The 21,226-nt window shown below is 47.4% G+C and overlaps 1 protein-coding gene across 8 annotated transcripts in view; it reads right to left on the bottom strand.

Annotated features, from left to right (window-relative positions):
* nbeab (neurobeachin b) overlaps positions 1 to 21,226 on the bottom strand; it is a 223,080-nt gene that overhangs the window by 25,947 nt on the left and 175,907 nt on the right. For all 8 annotated transcript variants that reach the window (XM_053872361.1, XM_053872359.1, XM_053872362.1 and 5 more), the window contains 4 exons: positions 10,548 to 10,665; positions 10,383 to 10,485; positions 8,997 to 9,112; positions 5,366 to 5,478 (listed from right to left, as the gene is read on the bottom strand). In XM_053872361.1, coding sequence (XP_053728336.1) covers positions 5,366 to 5,478; positions 8,997 to 9,112; positions 10,383 to 10,485; positions 10,548 to 10,665 — 450 coding nt within the window. The remainder of the gene's footprint in view (positions 1 to 5,365; positions 5,479 to 8,996; positions 9,113 to 10,382; positions 10,486 to 10,547; positions 10,666 to 21,226) is intronic.

Here is a 21,226-nt window from a genome sequence, read left to right as displayed (position 1 = left end):
TGGAAATAAGTCACTACCTGTGAGTTTTTGTAGGTTGTGATGCTCGGAATACGTAACAATTGAGATGAAACCAGCTTATTTCCCAAATGAAGAACACCACCAACATGGACTCCAGATATGACTGTGGGAGATTCACCCTCAGTAACTCTTGTAGCCATCCAGCTGCCAATCCCACCACTGGTTCTGGTTCTGAAACAGGAGGAAACTCTTTTCCTCTAACATGCAACAGCAGACGGAGTGTGTGACTGACTGATTCAATCTAGCAAATTTACAGTTCCCTGTCATGTTGGTGAGTCGAGTCAAACTCTGTTTCCCTTCTCTACACACAGAACCGTCCGCCTCTCTGTTTCTGTGGCACAACGCTCCATGAAAGCAACCAGTAGAGACAGTTCCACGCCCGCTCCAGTCCCAGTTCATTTCTGGGATCCGACTTGACCCAGGAAATACATCAACACACCAAAACAAAAGGGTGATCAAACTCGGATTCGTCGTCAGGTTCAATCAGGATCATTTTGAGCCGCAGAGTCGGAGGGAATGAATGCGGACGTTGGTGAGTGAGGCGGCACCGGCGGCTTCCATTTGTTTGGTCATATCTGAGCTGCTTCCCAGACGCGTCCTGCATTTCATGTTTCAGAAGAAATTACGCTTGGTGTGCGCTGCCGCGCCGTGTGGCAGCTGCAGTCGCGTCCGCTTTTCCTCGCCGCCTCGGAGCTTCACGCAGCACCAGTCGGATACAATCTAGGTGCAGAAACTGGAAGTAACGCTCCAGAAGCCAGTGAGTGTGAAGAGAGGTGTGTCACGCAGTGGTGTGTTCTGTCAGGCCGTTTTCACCTGAGATCATCGCCTCGGCCGCAGCTGGAGCCTCATTAAAAAGCTCCTCATTACTATTCCGAACATCTCATCAACATGTTTTTAAACCGACCAGTCCTGCACTCGTGCTCACGCTGAGAAGGCGAGAACCTCCCGCAGGTGCTCGCAGCACTGACAATTAAAAGCTGGCAATATTATGAACGACAGTCAATGGTCGCTTTAAACAGCAGAGCCTTGTAAAGCACCAGGGTAAAGAAACCACGTGGTCTCGCTGCGTATCAAATGGTTATCGCCTCACCTTTGTTCACGTCACAACAAATTCCCCTTCATTCAGGTTCGACTCGCCAGAGTGGCGAAGGAACAGGAAAAGCAGAACGTGAAGCTAGTTTCATGCTAATGTCATTAGCATTAAGGCTATCAAATATTAAATTCATAGCAGGTTCATACGTCGACTAGTCCATGTCATTGGGCGAAGCGGCTGAGGCTGTGTGACTGACCATCGTGGCCCAATACATTAAAGGCATGGGACCATTTCACAAAGACACATCAAAGGACACAAACCTCTCCCACCACATTTTTGTTTTTAAAGATTCAATACAACACTATACAAGTGTTGACAAACAATTGACATCCATCACATCCTACAAAAATTCTAAAGGGCGGGTCAAAATGATGGTCTACAGTTGGTGCAACCGTGCGAGTATCAAACCTTGAGAGCTGCAAAACCTCTAGTGACCTATGAAGGTTACTACAGTCAGCATGTCTTTCTCACATACAGTAGGTTTACCGCGTAAATACTTTTGTCTCACAGCCAATGGCAGTCTTGTTCCTGAGCTGGAGGCGTCTGCTCAACTTCTTACACAATCCTCGAGTTTGCATCAGACAATTAAACAGCTATGAGGAAGATTCACTTCCACGATCCATCCACCGCCTGTCACTCCATCACACAACAATGATTACCATCTCATCAAACAGTCCAGCGCTTCAGCGAGCCTGACGTCCAAATATGCAGCAGTCTGCCTGCGGGCCAGGCAACTGCTGCCTTCACAAATGGTTGAACACTCAACCAGCAGCTAATTGTAGGTGTGTGCAGTGGATCTGGAGGAAATGATTTAGTAAAACGCTGCTGCGGTTAGAACAATGCTGTCAATCACGCGGCAAACACCTGCGACTGACTCAGACAGAGTCGGTGGGAACCAGCAAGTGGCGTGCTGCAGCGCAGGCCTGCTGGGATGGTTCCAGAGCTGTGGAGGTGCAGGACTGACGCTCCAGTTCGCACCACGTGACAAGAGATTAAAAATCGAGATCCAACAAAGTGCCGTAGACAGAGTCGCAAGGTGACTCAAAACTTTGTCGTTCAGTTCAACAGAAAAAAAGAAACAAGAAATAAGGTCTGCACATCTTCTACCACTCATCTGAGGTCAGGCCGAGGGCCAGACCTTCCTCTCCACAGTTCTACTGTCCTCTTCAGGGAGGCGTCCACGAGGAACCTCAACTGCTTTGTCTCAAAGTGGAGGAGGATCTCTGCTATGACCCCTCACTTTACCTGTCAGACAGGGTCCGGCCTTGTCTTGTTGACCTCCAGCTCACGTGGCAAGACATAAAACCCCGCAAGACCCCTGCAGTGTCCATGCCATTCTGGGGTTTTGGATCATGTTTCAACAGGTTGGTAAGCGCTTGTCTATTATGGCCTCATGATGCAACTGATTCCAGACCCAGCTGCTCGTGTAAAGGTGCTCTCTCTCTCTCTCTCTCCCTCTCTTACTCTCTCTCTTGTCAGACTTCTCACAGACAAATTCAGACCAGGAAACCAGTAGATGAGCCCGGACCTGCTGGTAACAAGCATGTGCCGACCGGACTTACACGTGCCCCTGAATGAGTGGACTGAATACATGCTTCAGTACCAGTGGATCACACGGTCGCTTGTTGCTGACAGCCCTTCAATGAACCCAGTCCATGATTTGCTGAGACGTGAAGGAGCCGAGTGCCTCGCTAAAAAATGGCCGGCCTCCTTTTAACTTCTGCAGCAAGATGGCAAAAGCTGTTTAGCTAATTCACCGACCGCCGCCGTGCTAATATGGCTGGGTTCACGGGACAAAAAAAGCGATGGTGACGCCTCCAACAGCCATGACCTGCAGCTGAACTCCACATGCGCGAGACTACGCAGTTGTTCATCCACATCTTTAGAGGTTGTTTTCTTATCAATAATTGAGGCAGGAGAGGAGAAGACGAAGCCTCGGCGCCTCTCTGTTGAGGCTGAACTTCTGGAGTGAAGTGCCCCGGGGTTTCAAGGACGACTGTCAGGAGACACGGGGTGTGAACTCATGCTAATGAAGGCAGCTCCGGCCTGTAAACAGCATGAGAGGATGTCACTGGAATACATTACAATACATATGTGAGTCCCCAGGGCAGCGGGGCCGGGCACGGCTCGGCCCAGATCATCTCCCGACACACACGCCGGCCTCACCTCACAGCCCGGCCCAATGATGGCACCAAGACTTCTGGGCGATATCGACTTTGAACGGCTGCGTTCATGACTCGTGAGTCGACGCGGATAAACCTTTCTTTTTAGCAGAGGCCTACTGATGAATTATTCACCAACAATGGATTCGTATGATTTATTCCTTTGTCTGAAGAAGCGCACGCTCTGTCAGACACAACAGCAGATTCAGCTCAAATCATCAGGGAATAATGTAGCATTTAACAAAACATGAGTAAAAGCAGTAAAAGTAGTTGCACCGACACATTTTTGCGAAACTTTCTGTTGCTGTCGATCATTATTCTGCGTGTATGCGTAAAGCACTATGTCTGCAAATGAAGCAGACTTTATCTCTATCTCTCATCCATCATCCATCCATCAACCACCCATCCATCATCCATCCATCCATCCATCATCCATCCATCCATCCATCATCCACCCATCCATCATCCACCCATCCATCATCCATCCATCCATCCATCAACCACCCATCCATCATCCATCCATCCATCCATCATCCATCCATCCATCCATCAACCACCCATCCATCCATCCATCAACCACCCATCCATCATCCATCCATCCACCCATCCATACATCCATCCATCCATCCATCCCATCCATCCCATCCATCCATCCATCCATCCATCCATCCACTAACTCATCCATCTGTGCACCCACCCATCATCCATCCATGCATCCATCCAACATCCATCCATCCATCCATCCATCCACCCATCCATCCATCTATCCATCCATCCATCATCCAACCAACCATCCATCCATCCATCCATCCATCCAACGCTTGTCTTTTTACAATCTTTCAAACTTATTATTGCCCTTCCTGCATACCATTATGGGTTTTTAGCATTTTATATCTCGTTCATTCACATAATAGGACAGCAGATGGCAGTAGTGTCCCCAAACTCGCTCGCACGACACATTAAACAGACTCATACAGTAGATAACTTTTGGCCAATGGTCGTTTTGTGAGCAGTGAAACCACATCGGAGCTATGAGACTACATGCAGCACGCTGGTCAGGAGAAAGGATAACAGTGTTACGTGTAAAAGAAACATTGCTCTTTTTTTTTTTTTTTTTTTTAGTCTGATCAGCTTAAGCAGGTACCACAAATACTTTATTTATATCTATGATGGCTTGAAGTGGACAGAAAGACAGTGTCACTCAAGAGGGAGTCATGAGACAAGATAAATATTTACAGATCTAAAAAGAAAACAAAGATACTGACTGACTTGCAGTGAAACCCGTAACAATCATCGCCTCAAAACAAACAGATGGTCATCCAGAACACAGCATTTAACCACTCTGGTCCCATGATCAACATGTCTTGACAATTTTTCTGAAGTCTGCCCCATATTTTTTACTAACAAAAAGGATCATGGGCAGACACACTTAGATTGTTAGTTCGATGTGTTGCGTTGACGGTCTGCACTTTTGCACATATGACCAGAATATTTCATGTAACTCAGACATGTAGTTGTCTGAACTAGAGTTTAGTAGGAACTTGTGCGTCCCACTGCGACAAGTGTGGCCTAAAGAGTAGATGGATCCAACCTGATGAGAACTGAGGCAACTAATTGACACTCTCAGTCGGAGTGTCTACGACCGAGCAGTGAGTCATGTGGAGCGAGAGAACAGACAGGAATGCGCCTGTTTTCAGGTCAGTGAGCTGCAGTGCAGTGAGGAAGATAGCAGAGAGAGAGAGAGAGAGAAAACCAGAAAACCAGGCTGCTTCAGTGCCTTTTCCCCTTCAGTCAAAGACAGAGCAAACACACGGCTGAACTTTTCTCCCAGGGTTGCGGGGCATTAGTGTCACGGCGTCTGAGCCCCAGTGATTTGGCAGCGTTAGCAGAACTCTCGCAGTACTGCACAGCGTGATGCCTCTTTGACCTTTGACCTGTGCTATAATGCTTGCAGCTACGACCCACGTCTTCACCTTGAGGTGACCCTAAACCTGAAACACCTCACTGACACTTTCACCTGGTTAAACATTTGATTCAAGTTTAGATCATCAGGAAAGAGACTGGATTCTGGAGGGCCGTCTCTTTCAAGTACCTTTGAGAGGTCTCGGAAGTTCCCCGGCAAAGTCAAGTCCAGGTCCTCGGAATCATAGTTGGACAGGACCCAGGGAAAGACGGGGTACTGGTTCAGGTCGTTGTACGTTCTCCCTGGAAAGAGAGCAGGCAGAAACGTGAGCGATGAAGGTTTGGACAGGAGGGCGAGGGTTGAGCGGAGGGCAGGGCACACTCAAGGCTTTGGTTACTTCAGGGGATCAGCGTGCAACATTCCATGGAGCCCCCTGATCTCCGAGCCCTCAATCAGACGCACTTCCTGTCTCGATGGAGTACGGCGTGCTAGCATCTCGCGCTGCTACATGAGAATGTTTTCTGAGCTCTGCCTGCTGAGAACACTCCATCACCGAGACCTCGGCGGGCCCAGAGGAGGCCTGCGCGTTACAGAAACCTGAAGGAATCATCGGGGGCCATGACTTCATGCTGCAGGAGTCACTCGCTCCGATTAGCCAAACAGCGCTTTGGCAGCTGAAATGTATTTGTCAGTGGTTCAGATAAGAACTTGATGGGGAACTACAGGAGTACAATGTTTTGGATATTAACACTGTTATTATGTCTTATGAGCACGGAAGGACATGAGCTCATGGAGCTGTAAATGGTCATAGAAGAGGCTTCAGGGAGGAACCGCCACATCTCTGCTTTGAATCAAGATTTCAGTATTTGCATTTCAGTTTCTGATACCCAGAGTATATGTCTGCATCATGTTGACGCACAGTCGGTTCATAGGAGTAAAAATGTTTTTGTTCCCGTGTAGCGTCTCAGACAGGAGTGTGGCTCACACATTCACTGAATTACATTGCATGTCAGTTGCCATCTATAAGCATCACATTCTCACTCCTGGTGACGTTTGGGCAGAACTCCAAGTTGCATAGTGACTTCACCGTGAGACTGTGTTGAAAAAATATGGCATGGGATGACACTCATTTTGTTCTACCTATGAGAATGGATAGATATACAGCAGCATCTGATGTTTGCTGATGACATTGTGATCTGTGGTGAGAGCAGGGAGCAAGTGGAAGATGAGCTGGAGAGGTGGAGGTTTGCCTCAGAAAGGAGAGGGATGAAGGTTAGCTGCAGTAAGACGGAATACATGTGTGTGAATGAGAGGGAGCCAAGTGGACAGATTAAGTTACAGGATGTAGAGATAAAGAAGGTGGGGGATTTGAAGTAGTGAGGCTCAACTGTCCAGGGCAATGGAGAGTGTCAAAAAGAGGTGAAGAAGCAGGTGCAGGCAGGATGGAATCATTGGAGAAAAGTGTCAGGTGTGATGTGTGACAAGAGGGTGTCGGCGAGGATGAAAGGGAAAGTGTACAAAAGGGTGGTGAGGCCAGCAATGTTGTATGGTTTGGAAACAGTGACACTGAGGAAAAGACAGGAGGCAGAGCTGGAGGTAGCACAGGTGAATATGCTGAGCTTCTCTCTGGGAGTGAGCAGGATGATGATAGGATCAGGAAGCAGTAGATCAGAGGGAGAGCACATGTGGTCAGGTGTTTAGGAGACAAAGTCAGAGAGGCTAGATGGAGATGGTTTGGACATGTACAGAAGAGAGAGAGCCAGTACATTGGTAGGAAGATGTTGAGGTTGGAACTGCCAGGCAGAAGGTGGAGAGGAAGGCCAAAGAGGAGATTGATGGAGGTGGTGAAGGAGGACAAGAGGTTTGTAGGTTTGAGAGAAGAGGAAGCAGAGGACAGGGTGAGATGGAGGAAGACGATTCGCTGTGGCCACCGCTGAAGGGAGAAGCTGAAAGAGAAAGAAGAAGATGTAGAGCGGCAGGAGCGCCATCCCATGGCTTACCTAACTCCAACCTCCGTCTTACTTTCAATGATGCGCCACACATGGCGTCACCACATGCTGCAGAAGGCGGAACATTGTTTCATTGTAAACCATCATCACCAGCCAACAGTGACGGCTGCCTTTGGCTGTGTCAGTACCGGACGCTAAAGTCCACTTTCCGACTCATACCACACCATGGGAGGGAGGATGGGCTCCTAGGCAAGTTATTTCAAAATATAATTAGAATTTTCTTTCAACACATTTTGAGGAAAATACTAAAATGACAATTATTGGCAAAAATGGAAACAGGATTAAAAAATAACAGAAAAATGATGACTTATAAGTTTTAGTGTGACCTCATGAGAGCCGCAAAAACACATGCAAGGGGCCACATATGGCACCCGGGCCGCACAGCTCTGTATTAGCTAGAAGGCTCGTATGACAGCACTGTTTCACATACCAGTCAGTCAGTCTCACTCACAACCATGAATAAAGTAAATTCAAGTTTCAGTTTCTATTTCAGGTCCTGGCAGAAAAACAGAACAGAAGTCCAGTTTGTTTTTGAAAGTTTGTTGTTGTAAATATGTTTGTTTGTTTAATGTCATCACCTCTGTTTGCTTATTAGTCCAGTTTATATGTAGTTACACAGTCAAATGCCCACACATAGAACTGGAAATGTAACTTGGACAAAAGCTTTTTTTGGAAATTCTGCAGCCTCAAAAACAAAATAAACTTGGACCATTCGTATATAAGTGTAGTATGAAAAAGGCAACGCGTCTAACCCGAGGAAACATAACCTGCTTCCATGAATGCACTCCATATTGTTCCATGTCTGCAGATTCCCAGTTTTGAAGGGGATGACTTCCTTGGAATGAATGAGTTTCCCAGGAGTTTTAATTGATGCGACGTGCCTGCGGGTTGCGTGACAGGCTGTCAGCTGATGTGGGGCTGGGTCGAACTCAGCGGCGCGATAATGGCTGCCGCCTCTGTCTGAGGGTGGCCGGGGTCTCGCGGAAGCGGCAGAGCATCATTATCCACGTTGGGATGGCGGCGCAGCCAGACAAGTGTGGAGCATCATTGGGGAGATTGCTGGAAGACCTGGAGGAGCCGAGGCTGGACTTGTGGAGGGGGGTGTATGGGGGGTGGGGGTAGGGGGGGGGCAGGATGTTAATGACGGCGGAATGGTGTTTAATTAGAAGAGCACGTCCCGTTCGCACCTCTTCCCGGCACTTCATCCTTCGCCTGTCTGCCGCTCGCCGCTGCTTTCTGACACCCCTGTCAGCCGGGGTCATTAGCCGGGACTTTTAATGAATTTCTGCATGTTTTTCTGTCGGCCTTACATCTAATTAGCTGACAATAATGCAGCCCGCTCCGTATAAATATGCATGGATATGCGGCGAGGATGACACCTTTCACGGCGGAGGAGCCGCTCTCGCCTTCCCTGTTAAGCCGCGCTTCAGATCACAGTCGACAACAGGCTCCGGTGCGCCCTCCAACAGCCCGCCGCTAATTATCCAGAAAACGCCGCCGCTGCTCTTTGCTTCAAACGGCGGCGGATCCTGGGCGATGAGCGCCACGGAAGAGGGCCACGGCTCCTCCAGCAAATACCTGAGGACCGCTGCGGTCTGCTTCCAGCGCATCAGCTGCATTGATCACGACAACTCAACCTAAACTAAGAGGAGTTTCACGCAGAGAACACGTGAAAAACACTTCCACTGGCTGCGACTTTTATCCAAGTGTGGAGGAAAACAAATCCAGATCTATCTGCCTAAGTGACGGCGGCGGCGGCTTCCAAATTAAGAGCTGGCAGACTCACTGGGGAATGTGATAATGAGACCTACCTGCGATGGTGTTGAGAAACATCAGGTACTCAAAGTTGGAAATCTCTCTCCGCTGCCAGCGCTGGGTCATGTTTGAAGACTTGAAGAGCTGCCGGGGGGTGGCCAGGGAGATTCGCCTGGGGAGACATTTGGATCAGGAAGGAGCACACATCCCATCACAAACACGAGTGTTTATATATATATATATAGAACAGTGCGGCTTTAAAGCTGCCGAAGAAAAGTTTTTGAAAGGAAACTTGATCAGTTTCATGGCGAGCGAATATAGAAAGGACTGGATCAGAAATGAGTGCATCAGAGGGACATGGAGAAGTTTGGATGTTAGAGGGAGGACAGATGGAGAGGAGAGGCTGAGGATGTTGGAGAAGAAAGGGAGGACGAGTGAGACGTGGTGAGGGAGGCATAAAGAGGACAGAGGCTGACTTGCTGTGGCAACCTTTATAGGAGATGAAAAGCATATGATTCTCCTGGACATGTAGCCACCTTGGCGTCCCATTCCTTCTTCATACTTGAGTTGATATCAATAGTAGCTCTTTCACCAACCACAGCCCGACCCAGGTGGCAGCTTTATCTGGGTCAACTGACTGGCAGTGATGTTGGACTGAACTTCCACTTCCACCACTGGAGGAGGTGAGTGCCAGTGTGAGACACCAGCATCTGTCTGCGAGGCAGGGCCTGTCGAGGTCCAGCCTCATGGCAAGCACAGCAGGTGTTTGGAGCTCAGCGCAGCAACCATGCACCATATAGGGTCAGACCTCTCTGAAGGATGACAGCCAACACACATCTCTGAGCTGAAGGCCATGTGTCCGGGCCTCACTCATTCACTTTAGACCGGCTGGTTCTTCCCTCCTATGTCTGTGCCATGACACTGCAGTCGCATCAGACAGAACCACTGACCAACCTCAACACCACTGAGCGAACAAAGCTGCAGGATGGTATTAAGTGACCCACGCGTCCTTCTGCGAGCCGCTGTGGAAGTGTCATTCTGAGACTCCACAACACTTTTTTAACCTGCAAGTGAGTTCGACTCAGAGACACGTCCATGTGGATGGAAAAGTTCACAGCTATCGCCAATTAAAGAGCAAGTTACACGTACAATTAAAGTCCACTTCATTAGCAAAAGAGCAGCGCCGTGTTTACACAGCCCTGAGGGGAGTGTTTGTTTTGCAGCGGTGTATAAATAGGCCTGTTAGCGTGGAGCGTCTTCTGGGAATGTGGGGTTTTCTCAGTGGTCAGTGGCCTGGCTGTCGGCTGGTCACACAGTCTTCAGTCAGAGAATGAGGTCAGTTCAGTCCGGGTCAGTGGCACTTCCACTTCACTGAGCCAGGCATTAGGACGTCAACTGCTGCAGGCTAACAAAGACAACAAAAGCTGTCCACTTTCACCCACCGGGCTTGTGGAAGGCCGTAGCTGGTTCCCACTCCGACGCGAGGTAGACTGTGGACCACCTTCTTCACCGTGGCCTGGTCAGGGAGGTTGAACATCACGGAGGCTGAGGGCAGTCAGACACGTCAGGGCTTTCCACAACCTCGCTGCTGACCACAGCTGTCTTACTTCTGTTGGCCATGAAGACCTCGATGGCGGTGTTCTGGAGGAGGTGACGGCGGGTGAAGACGGCCCGGATTTCACTGAACATCCACTTCCCGTGTAAACCTTCGGTGTAGACCAGAATCTGAGACAGCAGAGGAAGCAACGGGTTAGAGGAAGAACATTTAGATGGAAATGGACTCATGGAGCTTCCTCTTAAAGCTAAAAGGTTTATAGCTAACTTAATCTTGCATTTGAGACCAAGACCAATGAGGACAGAAACATGAGTCATCTTGACACATATTTATTTTCCTACTACGTAAGAAACGGTCATCTTTTCAATATAAATAAATCAAGAACTGAAATGCTTCTTTCATCATCAATGAAACAAACTGCTTGGTTTTGGTCTTGGTCTTGGTCCCGTCTCTGTCTGTTGCCCTCAAAGTCTTAGCATGTTCTGATCTTGGTCTCAGCTGTGGTGGCCTTGACTGCACTTCAACCAATGATAAGAACAATGAAATATCTAGTGACATTTTTGTTGGACAAAAGGGAAACAGAACACAGAAGTAGAAGGCACATGTGTGTATTACACAGAGCAGCTGAAAGGCAAGAAGATACAGTTTTGAGGAGATTGTGACATCACATAAATGTAAATAAATAAAGTGTTTTCTCAGTGGAGATTAAATTCTGTTTCTCCACAAGCAGTGCTTTCCTGGTCAGAAGGTTCTGTCACCTTTAGATTTAACTCTGGATCAGGACAGAGTGTTTCGTTTAATGTTTAAACTAAAGAAAATAAACAGAGGAGTCAAACTGGAGACATTTCTAGATGCCTGAGGCTGGTGTCAGGAAGCAAGGAAGGAGAAACTCAACCTGCTTCTCAGCTGAAGGAAACATGGCCATCTTTCAGTAGAAGGACAGAGGTGGCCGTGATCTTTTACACCATAAACCCTCAACATCGCAGCCCTGCCGTGCATCTATCACCTCCAGGTGGAGCCTGGTTGGTAAACAGTGCACAGCCTTCCAAATTCACCCTGACTCTTCCATTTGTCTAACCAGAGCAAAAGGCAAGGAGTCCAAAAACTGACTTCATGGGTCAGTGACAAACTGGAAAAAAAGAGAAGAGCAGAGCTCATTAGAGTGTGTGCTCCACACACACACACACACACACACACACAGAGGACCTGACAGGTGAGAATGGCCCCCTCACACTTTCCTCTTCCTTTCCACCTCGCTTTGCTCCGACTGAACAATTTTGTCGGACGCTGCGAGCCAGCGTGCAAACTCATCAGCTCCCCAGGTAATAATGACAGGTTTGCGCCGGCGAGAATGAAGACATGACATGGCAGCCAGTGGGCGAGGACGGCGTGTGTGTGTGTGTGTGTGTGTGTGTCGGGCAGCGGGGAGAGAGATGTTAAGCTAGCTCCGCTCCGATGCTAATGCTCATTTAAAAGCAAGGAAGAGTGCGGCAGGAGCGGTAATTTCTCCCCGGAATAGCTCGCGCCCGACCTCGGCGCCACAGCCAAAATCTCTGGAGCTCAATTAAAATTGGATTAGCCGGAGAAGCTCCGCGTGCAGAGCAGCATCTCCAGCAATGCCCCGGTTTGACACCTCTGCAACCCCCAACTCAAACAGTTGTCATAGAGACCGCCGGGCCCAGAGGATGCTGCGGTTGGGGGAGCGAGGGTGAGGCGGAGGGACCGGAGCGCTACAACGCTCACGGCCTTTCATCCGACTCTTTCCTCTGCAGCCAGATGTTCAGAGATGACTTAGAAAGACGTGCATCATGGGAAGAAAACAGAAGCCCACTGTGTCAAGGAGCTGCTGTTATAAGTTATTTTCCAGACGTCAGCAAAGCCGTTTTATTTTTTCATTGTTTCTTCTTCAATGGGAAAACACTATTTATTCATGCTAATAAATTAGCCAGAAGTGAGCTGGCCAGTTTTGTGCTGAATCAGACGCTAAGCAGCGCAAAGATTCATGCGCTTCAGATCCAGACCGGGCGACGTCGGGCTTCCTCAGGTGAACATTTGCTGCCGCGACAAAGCGCAGGCCAAAGGGCCGACTGTCAACAAAAGAGAGGCTAAAGAGGAGAAAACAGAGCTGCTCCCAAACAGCCCTGATCAAAAAACTTGTCATAACAACAAAGCCTTGGTCCCCACCAGCACCGGGCCCCTGAAGACTTGGAGATTTGACAAAGCCCAGCCCTCATTTTTTTTTTTCTTTCTTTTTGGAGGCCCAGCTGTAAAAAATGCCATTTAATGAACCTGTCTGCTGAAGCTGTCCCCTGCCTGTCAGAGGTGTCAGCCAGTGACAAGCGCTGGGGACGGCCGCCTCCAGTCACAGACAGGCCTGCCAGCTGGAGACTTCGGCCCCAATCTAATCACGCCACCAGGAAGGGACCGGCGCTCTGCTCTTGGTCTGTCACGCTCAGGGCCGTGGGGGGGGGAGAGGAGGCGGGTGGGTGAAGAGGTCTGCTGCGGCCGACAAGCTCAGCCTTTTGTTTCCACGCAGGCTCATTAGGAGCTACAGGCGCATGCGCCGCGGCGGAGACAAACCTCTCATCTCTGTCCCTCCCTCTCCTCCTGACGGAGGCCAGGCTGCCTGCACAGCATCACAGGAGTGAGCGGGAAATATTTTGACAGACCAGATGAGCGGAGGCACAGGTGACGCCGGTGTTTAGGCTGAAGCTCATATGTAATCATGTGCACATTCCCAAACCCAGCACGTCCAAGTGGAAGAGGACGCCGAGCCGCCTCCCGCGCGGAGGCCGACCTAATCGGAGCTGACGCGCCGCTCGCTTCAGTCACATGTTGGCTTCAGCATAATGGTGGATGATGGTTGACTTACACGCCGATTCCTTCACGGCTGAAACCTTTCCCATCAAATATATATATATATATGTTGGAATAAGCATCCTTTCATCCACTAGAGTGGTGGTGAACATTCTGTCTTCTATGGGCTTCTATTGAGGCGCGACGCTGTACTGTAATAACATAACTATAGCTGACAACCAGACGCACACTCCAGAAGCAAACACAACACGATATTCATGCCGGATGCTTAGATATCAATGTGATACTATACGCACATTTTTTTTTTTTTAAGAAAACGAAGTTTATGGTACAAAAGGGTGCAGAAACTCTGATGTCCCACACCAGTTGGCCTCAGCCTTCAGTCAACGGCAAGATGGAACTGATATTCTCACTGCCGTAGCTTTACCTGAAGTACAGACGGGGAAATGGAGATCGTTGCAGAACCAATATTAATATCTTGAATGTTGTTATCTCTGTGTCAATAATGTTCCAGCATTATAGCATACGCTACAGGACGGAGTGGCTAGTGCTAGCTAGCTTGCCCCATGCTTCGTAAAGCGTTTGGGCACTTGAGAAGCACTTTGCTGTTGAAATTTAGAATCTTAAAATCCACTTCATCCGAAAGTGTGTTGGTGGACGCCTGTGGATATCCTCCATTATGCTATGGGCTTCAGGTTAAGAGCAGAAAGGTCAGTGACTTGAGGAACATGATCGAAGGTGGATGCTTCCAGTGAGCATCTTAATAAGGCTTTACAGGAGACAATACTTGGTTCAAGGACCCCTAATCCTCAATACTCCAATGCTAAACTACAACCTAAAAAACTACAGTATTCTCTCAAACTGTGCACCTTGCGATACTTAGGACCCCATAAGTTGTCAAACACGAGCATTAACATCTTCCATAAAGCCTTCCATAAAATGAGGTCTTATGACATTATCTATACGGGTTTAGTTTTACATGTTGACACTGAAACTGACTTTGCTTCTCATGATCTAATAATACGGGGCTATTGGGTCCAAACACAAATGCATCAGTGACAATAAGGGCTGGGTACTGCGCAAGTATGAGTCCGTGCTGATCTGAGCAGCAGCAGCTGAAGCAGATGCACCGTATGCCATATTAAACAGAAAAGAAAGTACAGATTCCAGCGTATTCAGAAGCCGTATTTCATGAGAATAGAGAGCAGCGTCTCCACCATCCTGGTCCTGCAGCGTCTCTGCTTCACTCTTCTCCGATTTGTCTAATAAGCTTCCACTACAGAGCTCCACATGTTCCCTGGCAGAGAGGAAGATACCAGCGGTGGTTTCATTTTGGAGCGATGTGACTACTCCCCCAGGAGCCGGAGGGGTGGGTTTCACACATGGCAATTTGGAGGATCAGCGCACGCTGCAGATACCACTCTCAATGGCTGACCTCGGGCGATGTGGGCCCGGATCAGCGAAAAGGTTGAGCAGATGGAGGGAGTGAAGCTGCAGCAGACACAAGCGTGGGTCCACATTTACAGTCATTACACTGCGTTCTATGTAAATGATATCAGTCAGTTCTGCAGTAAGATCAAAATCTGCACAATAAATAGTGACTTTTGCAGCCAAAATAAAACCAGAATGGGTCTGTATTTAACTGACCGTCATCAGATGTCTTCAGTTGTTCATACGGGGTTTGAGTGATGGTTAAAGGTCATACTTTATGTAACACTCCGGGGCACAGTCCAGCTGTGGAGAATTCTTTGAGTCTAAAAATGCACACAAACTGACCTCAAACTATCGACGAGAGCCAGCCTTCTTCGGACACGCCGCTTCGCTATTCGCCGACACATGAAACTTTGTATCGCCGTAAAAAGTGGAATATTTACTGCGCAAACACTCTCACTTTGAGCTTTAAACCTTTTACGTCCTGCAAAGATTTATACCATCTGTCAGAGCATGAAAGCATGTTGCTCATCTGATCCCTCCCAATGTGATGACTGTTATGAAGTGTAGAAACACAAAAAAATGTGAAAGATTCTGCCAGATTAAGAGCGAGAGCGAGAGAGAGAAAAAAGAATCTGCATTCCATTTCCACTCGCAGCGAGGGCCCATAGCTCAGCTTCAATAAAGTAGCAGCCTCCTAATGCAGGTATTGAGGAAAACAAGATACAGATTTGCATAATCAGTGTCACTATACATTTGGGAGGGAGCTGGAGTGCGGCAGGATGACACAGCTCGCCTGCTCTGGCAAGACCAGCAGGATAAAGGAGATGAATATGCATTAAATATGCTGGCAGTTCGCTGCCCCAAATGTCCGGCCCAGTTTGTCAATAACATTTATGTCGGGGATGGTATTTCACGCACATTAGCGGGTCACGCAGCGCTCACGTCAACGCTGCCGCGGTCCGACAGGTGGGCGGAGCCAGCGTCCTCTCCGACGGCGAAAACTTTAATCTCCTGAGACGGTTTTATTTATGCCTGTTGAAATATAGACTGAAAAAATAATGTGGGGGAATATACGATGGCGAGTTTGGCGACTCACTTGGAACTTTTGCGGCGAGAGAAAATCACATACATTTCATGAACCTGAGGTTGCAGTCACACAGGTTACTCTCCAATATATGCGGCGTGGTTGGCTCAGAGCTGCCAGCAATGGAAACATATTTTTAGATCAGTATCACGTTACTTCATGATATTTATCACGCCGTTTCATGATATTGTTAGCCAGATCGTCTCCGGTGATTCGGGGTGTCTTACGTCATATCCGCTTATGCTGTTTGGTAGATTTGAGCATTAGTGACCACAGTTTTAGTGATTTACCTCCTCCACTCCATGTGGGGAAAAAAGAGTGTGTAAGTTGTTTTGTACGGAAGCTGAAACTATCATGAAATAACGGGATACCATCATGAAATAAAGTGATAAATATCCTGAAATAACGTGATACTATCATGAAATAAAGTGATAAATATCCTGAAATAACGTGATACTATCATGATATAATGTGATACTATCATGATATAATGTGATACTATCAAGAAATAACGTGATGCTATCATGAAATAACCTGATAGTATCATGAAATAACTTGATACTATCATGATATAGCCTGATAAATATCATGAAATAACCTGATACTATCATGAAATAATATGATACTATCACGATATAACGTGGTACTATCATGAAATGAAGTGATAAATATGAAATAACATGATACTATCATGAAATTACCTGATACATATCATGAAATAAAGTGACAAATATCATGAAAATAACATGATACTATCTTGAAATAAAGTGATAAATATGAAATAACCTGATACTGTCATGAAATAACCTGATACTATCATGAAATTACCTGATACGTATCATGAAATAACGTGATACATATCATGAAATAACCTGATACTATCATGAAATAAAGTAACAAATATCATGAAAATAACATACTATCTTGAAATAAAGTGATAAATATGAAATAACTTGATACTATCATGAAATAACGTGATAAATATCATGAAATAAAGTGAGAAATACCATAAAATAACGTGATACCACCTTGAAATAAAGTGATAAATATCATGAAATAATGTGATTCTATCATGAAATAATGTGATACTATAGTGAATTAATGTGATACAGATAAAAGTTTCTTTTACACCAGTTTAGTCCACAAACTAGTTTCAAAAACCCTACAGACAGACAGCATGACAGAACTCAAAATCTCAAGGGGAAACACGTTTGCCCCAGAGTTGCCACAAGCTGGAGTCAAACTGGGAAGCTTCCTGCGAGGAGGCTGCAGAACTAAACGCTTTATAAGGGTTCGTGACTAAATCTGACTGAATCAAAACAGGTATGGCGACTTTTTTGATCAGATAAATCTGTGATGCAGAAATGAGGCAGTACTGTACCATGCTTTTAGCTAAAGGGGTGTCTGGGCGTCCTAAACTCCTGCCCTGAATTCCCTCAGTCACATTTCATTTACATGTATACAGCACCCTCCACCCACAGCTACAGCAAGTGAGCAAACAAACACCAGCACTGACCCTGAAAAAGCATGAGCACACACTTAGGGAGCACATCATCCCGATAAACAGCTGAAGGATGCCGCCTCTAAGGAGCTTGAGAAAAGAGACGCAGTCATTTGGTGCGGGGTCTTTTCTGCAAGCTTTCCTTAATGGGACTTTTCCAGGGACTTGTCATCCTTAAGACGACTGAAATCTTCCAGGCCCGGATACCCGCTTCCTCTGGCTGCCAGCGAGACTGCCATGCTGATCGCTTTAGATCCCACTTATCTTACTCCTTTTCTGCGGAGTGCGTGGGAGGGGAAGGGGCTCAGAGGAGGACGAACGAGACAAGGATGGAGAGACGGCGGAGGAGAAGGACGGAGAGAGCAAGCGGTTGGACGGGAAGGCCTGATGAGCAATGAGCGCCTCGCTCGCCCTCCATTAATCTTGTCTTTCTACCTTTGCGTTGGCGCTCCCCTCCGCACCAAGCTCATCACGACGCCCTCATCCGTTATCCTTTTATCCTTGTTATCCATCCACAATTGCTTTATAATACCGTACATATTTCCCCTCCTGCGCATCAGTCTTTGTGTCGTTCGCAGTATCTCACGTGGAAAACACACAGCCGCCGGTTCTGCCGGACGCTCTGAGGATTATCGGCCGCGACGCCTTCAGGGGTGCAGCAGGAATCTGGAGCACCATTTTTGCCAGGCGTCAGTGGAATGAGCTTGACTTATCTGCCGTTGCCAAAAGCACAACAAGCCATTGAGGGCCAAGGCAAAGGTAGAACAGGTTCTTATCGGCCTCTTTGGGTGAGAGCGCTGGCAAATTTATGCTAATGTGGGCCCTTTGTCATGCAGGCGAACCCTTCGGGGCTTGTAGCTCGCAGGATGATAATCTGGCTCCTGAGTGCACTAGATCATTTGTACTTGATCCTTGTGTAATTATATAGTTTAAATCTTTTAACCAATGCTAATCCGGAGGCATGAGGAAGTGTCTTCGCCGTGTCTGCTCTTCTAGTTAGCGTGCTTCTGCCTGGCTCTCATGAAATCACGTAGGAGGAGTGCGGAGCGCTGATGTAATTACTCTGACTTTCTGGAGCCCGTGCGATGAATCCCCATATCATTTTGATCCGCCTTAGCAGGCGGGCGCCGAGCTGAGCGAGCCGCCGCCGGGGGCGGGGGGGCGAGCAGACAAATCAAGGAAAAGGTGAAACAAGCCGAGTGAGATTGTTTTTGTCGAGGGTGAAAAAAAAAGAAGGGTAGAGAAGACAGAAATCTGGAAAGAAAAGATGAAAATCACATTTATTGTACTCAACAAATAGAAAACTGGATCACACAAGAAAACAGCAGCTGCTTCAAACAACTCCAGTGGTGAAGAGGAAAGCTAGTTACAAGGAAAAAGAGGTGGACAACGTAGGGGTTCATGGATACGATAGGTAGGGTGGAGGAGATGTTCTCGCAACCCAAATGCTGAGAGAAAAGGACGAGCCAGTGACATCACTGTGGCCACCCCACTGCCAGCGCCATTTGAAGCAGAGAGAAGCGAAAACCATGTTGTTGGTCATAAACATCGTCAACCAGAGTGACTATTCTTCTATCCTGCTCATGGAACCAATGCTCAAGGGCCCTCCAGCGCAACTCCGTGAACAGGATTTAAGGAAACTACGGTCCATGACTGGTTCCAGCTCACAGAGGAGCAGAAGGGATGCCACCACTCCAGACACTCTAGTCATGAGGTCACCTAGTTCTGGAGGTTTGTCAGGTGGGATGCAGAGGCAGGACCAACTGGGGGTTACTGAATATAACCTTGGCAGAATTTTGAAAATGATATCAAATGAGTTCGCTCTTAACAAAGTATTTGCCATACACTGCGAAGTCACACAGAGGGTTTTGCTCCAGCGACGGTCTAGCTGTTGTCCAGTGAGACTCCAGGACCTTCTGATCTCAGGCCAAAGCCAACAGCTCCTGATAAGCTGCTTGCATATATTAGATTAATATTAGGGCATATGAATGTTTCCTCCAGGGTCACTGCCGCGCCCACCGACTCTCTCCTGGGTTTTGTTCCAAACAAAAAGACACAAAGGCTTTCCTCAAAACTGTAGCAGCATTTTTTTAATCTATAATTGTCGAGAAAGTGTTGCAGAAAGGCTGCGATGCAGCAGACACTTTCCTGAGGCGCATCCTTTCTTTGAAAAGAGAAACCAAATCCCTCGTCTGCAGCAGACAAAAAAAAATACTTCTATGCTTCTCACAGATGTCCCAGAGTTCACTCGTCTTTCTCAGGCAGACGGAGGATGAGAAGACTGCGAGGGGTCTGTGGAAGCTCACAGCAACAATGGAAAACAAATGCACTTCATCTCTGCAAAACAACATGATTAAAACAAGAGGAGAATCCAATCTGCCGACCACAGCTCGCGCTGGAAATGACGACCATGATCATGATGAATGAATCAATCTCGCTCACATGTTCTTCATAAGTGGACATGCAACTGGCCTTCTGCGTCGATCAGGCCCAGGGTTTCTGACACTGAGACCCTACATCTGCTCTCGAGCATTAGAGGACGTGAGAAAAAGTGTGACTCATTAGTGGCTGTGTTGGACTATAACAGTCGTCTTCGGACTAGTTTGTCTTTCTCATACCTTTGGTCCACCATGGTAAGCTAACACTATTGCAGACTCTTCCACGACAGGAAGCCACCAAACATTCGTCCTTGCTCAGGTGAGGTTCTGTTGAAGAGTCCTTCAGTATCATCTGGAGGATTGGATCGGATGTGTACAGCTCACGGCACAACACCTCAGGCTAGCAAGACCAAGGCTGAGTCCCACTTCTCACCCTAACACTAGGTTGGTTTGGAGTGCGCTCCACTATCAAGCGACAAAGTGAAGTGACTGACACTTCATGACGTCACGCGTACACGTTGTTTACTGCATACCCAGTGTTGGAGATGTTTTGAAAATGAAAACCTATTGCAACCTCTCGCATCGGCGCTGATAATCTCACTTGGTTTGGTGAACTAATAGAGAAGAAGTGGGCGGAGCCGAAGTCGGCTTTGCCGCTATGTTGCGGTGATAGATCTGTTAGACGATGTTAACGTTAGCCTGGATGCTAGCCGACTGTTGTTTGTTAAGAAGAAATAAAAACATACTGTTGTACCTACATGTTGTACATATTGTTGTCGGACACAGAAGACCATTTGGCTCGCTAACGTATGATACCAGAGAAAGAAGTAGTAGTCCATGTGACTAAACTGTCCCTGTTGTCCAATCCAACACTGCTCTCACATAAAGCACTTTGGTATCCTAGTACTTGGTAACCCACTTGGTTTCAAGTCAGCTCCCTCCCGGAGCTCCCTCGGTTTGAAGGGATCATTTCAAGTGGTGTAGGGCGAGTGTCCTCGGTCTTAGGAGTATTGGGACACACTACACTGACAAGTGAACGTGCAAAACCAAGTGTTAGGGTGAGAGATGCGACACAGCCTTAAACACCAAACAAGACCTTCACACACTTACAAGTCAAGGCTCAGTGAGTTCAGGTTGCACGCTTGAGTTTCATAAATTGAAAAGAATTCGACTCACAACCTGACAGGACACCGAATGTTGGGGTGATTGCCACAGCACTAAGGGATGGATGGCTGAAGCCCGAGAGTGTTTTCAGATACAATTGAGTTGCTCTTCATTGTTATTGCTTTGGAACAATACAACACTCACATCTGATGCAATAAAGCACAGGGAGATATTCCTGCATTTCTCCAGCTACATCCGAGGACATGAAAAGTTAAAAATGGAACGCAGAAGTCTTACTTGCCGTCGCAAATATTCAATTTCAAATGGGGTAAATGAGCCGTTCAATATGTGTGTTTTGATCGGATTCAACAAAATCAATTTGAGTCTTCACAATAGAGGGGCAGCTCCTCTGT

Source organism: Synchiropus splendidus, chromosome 8, assembly GCF_027744825.2.
Source record: "Synchiropus splendidus isolate RoL2022-P1 chromosome 8, RoL_Sspl_1.0, whole genome shotgun sequence".
Classification (NCBI taxonomy): Eukaryota; Metazoa; Chordata; class Actinopteri; order Syngnathiformes; family Callionymidae; genus Synchiropus; species Synchiropus splendidus.
This window is presented reverse-complemented; position numbering and strand designations above follow the sequence as displayed.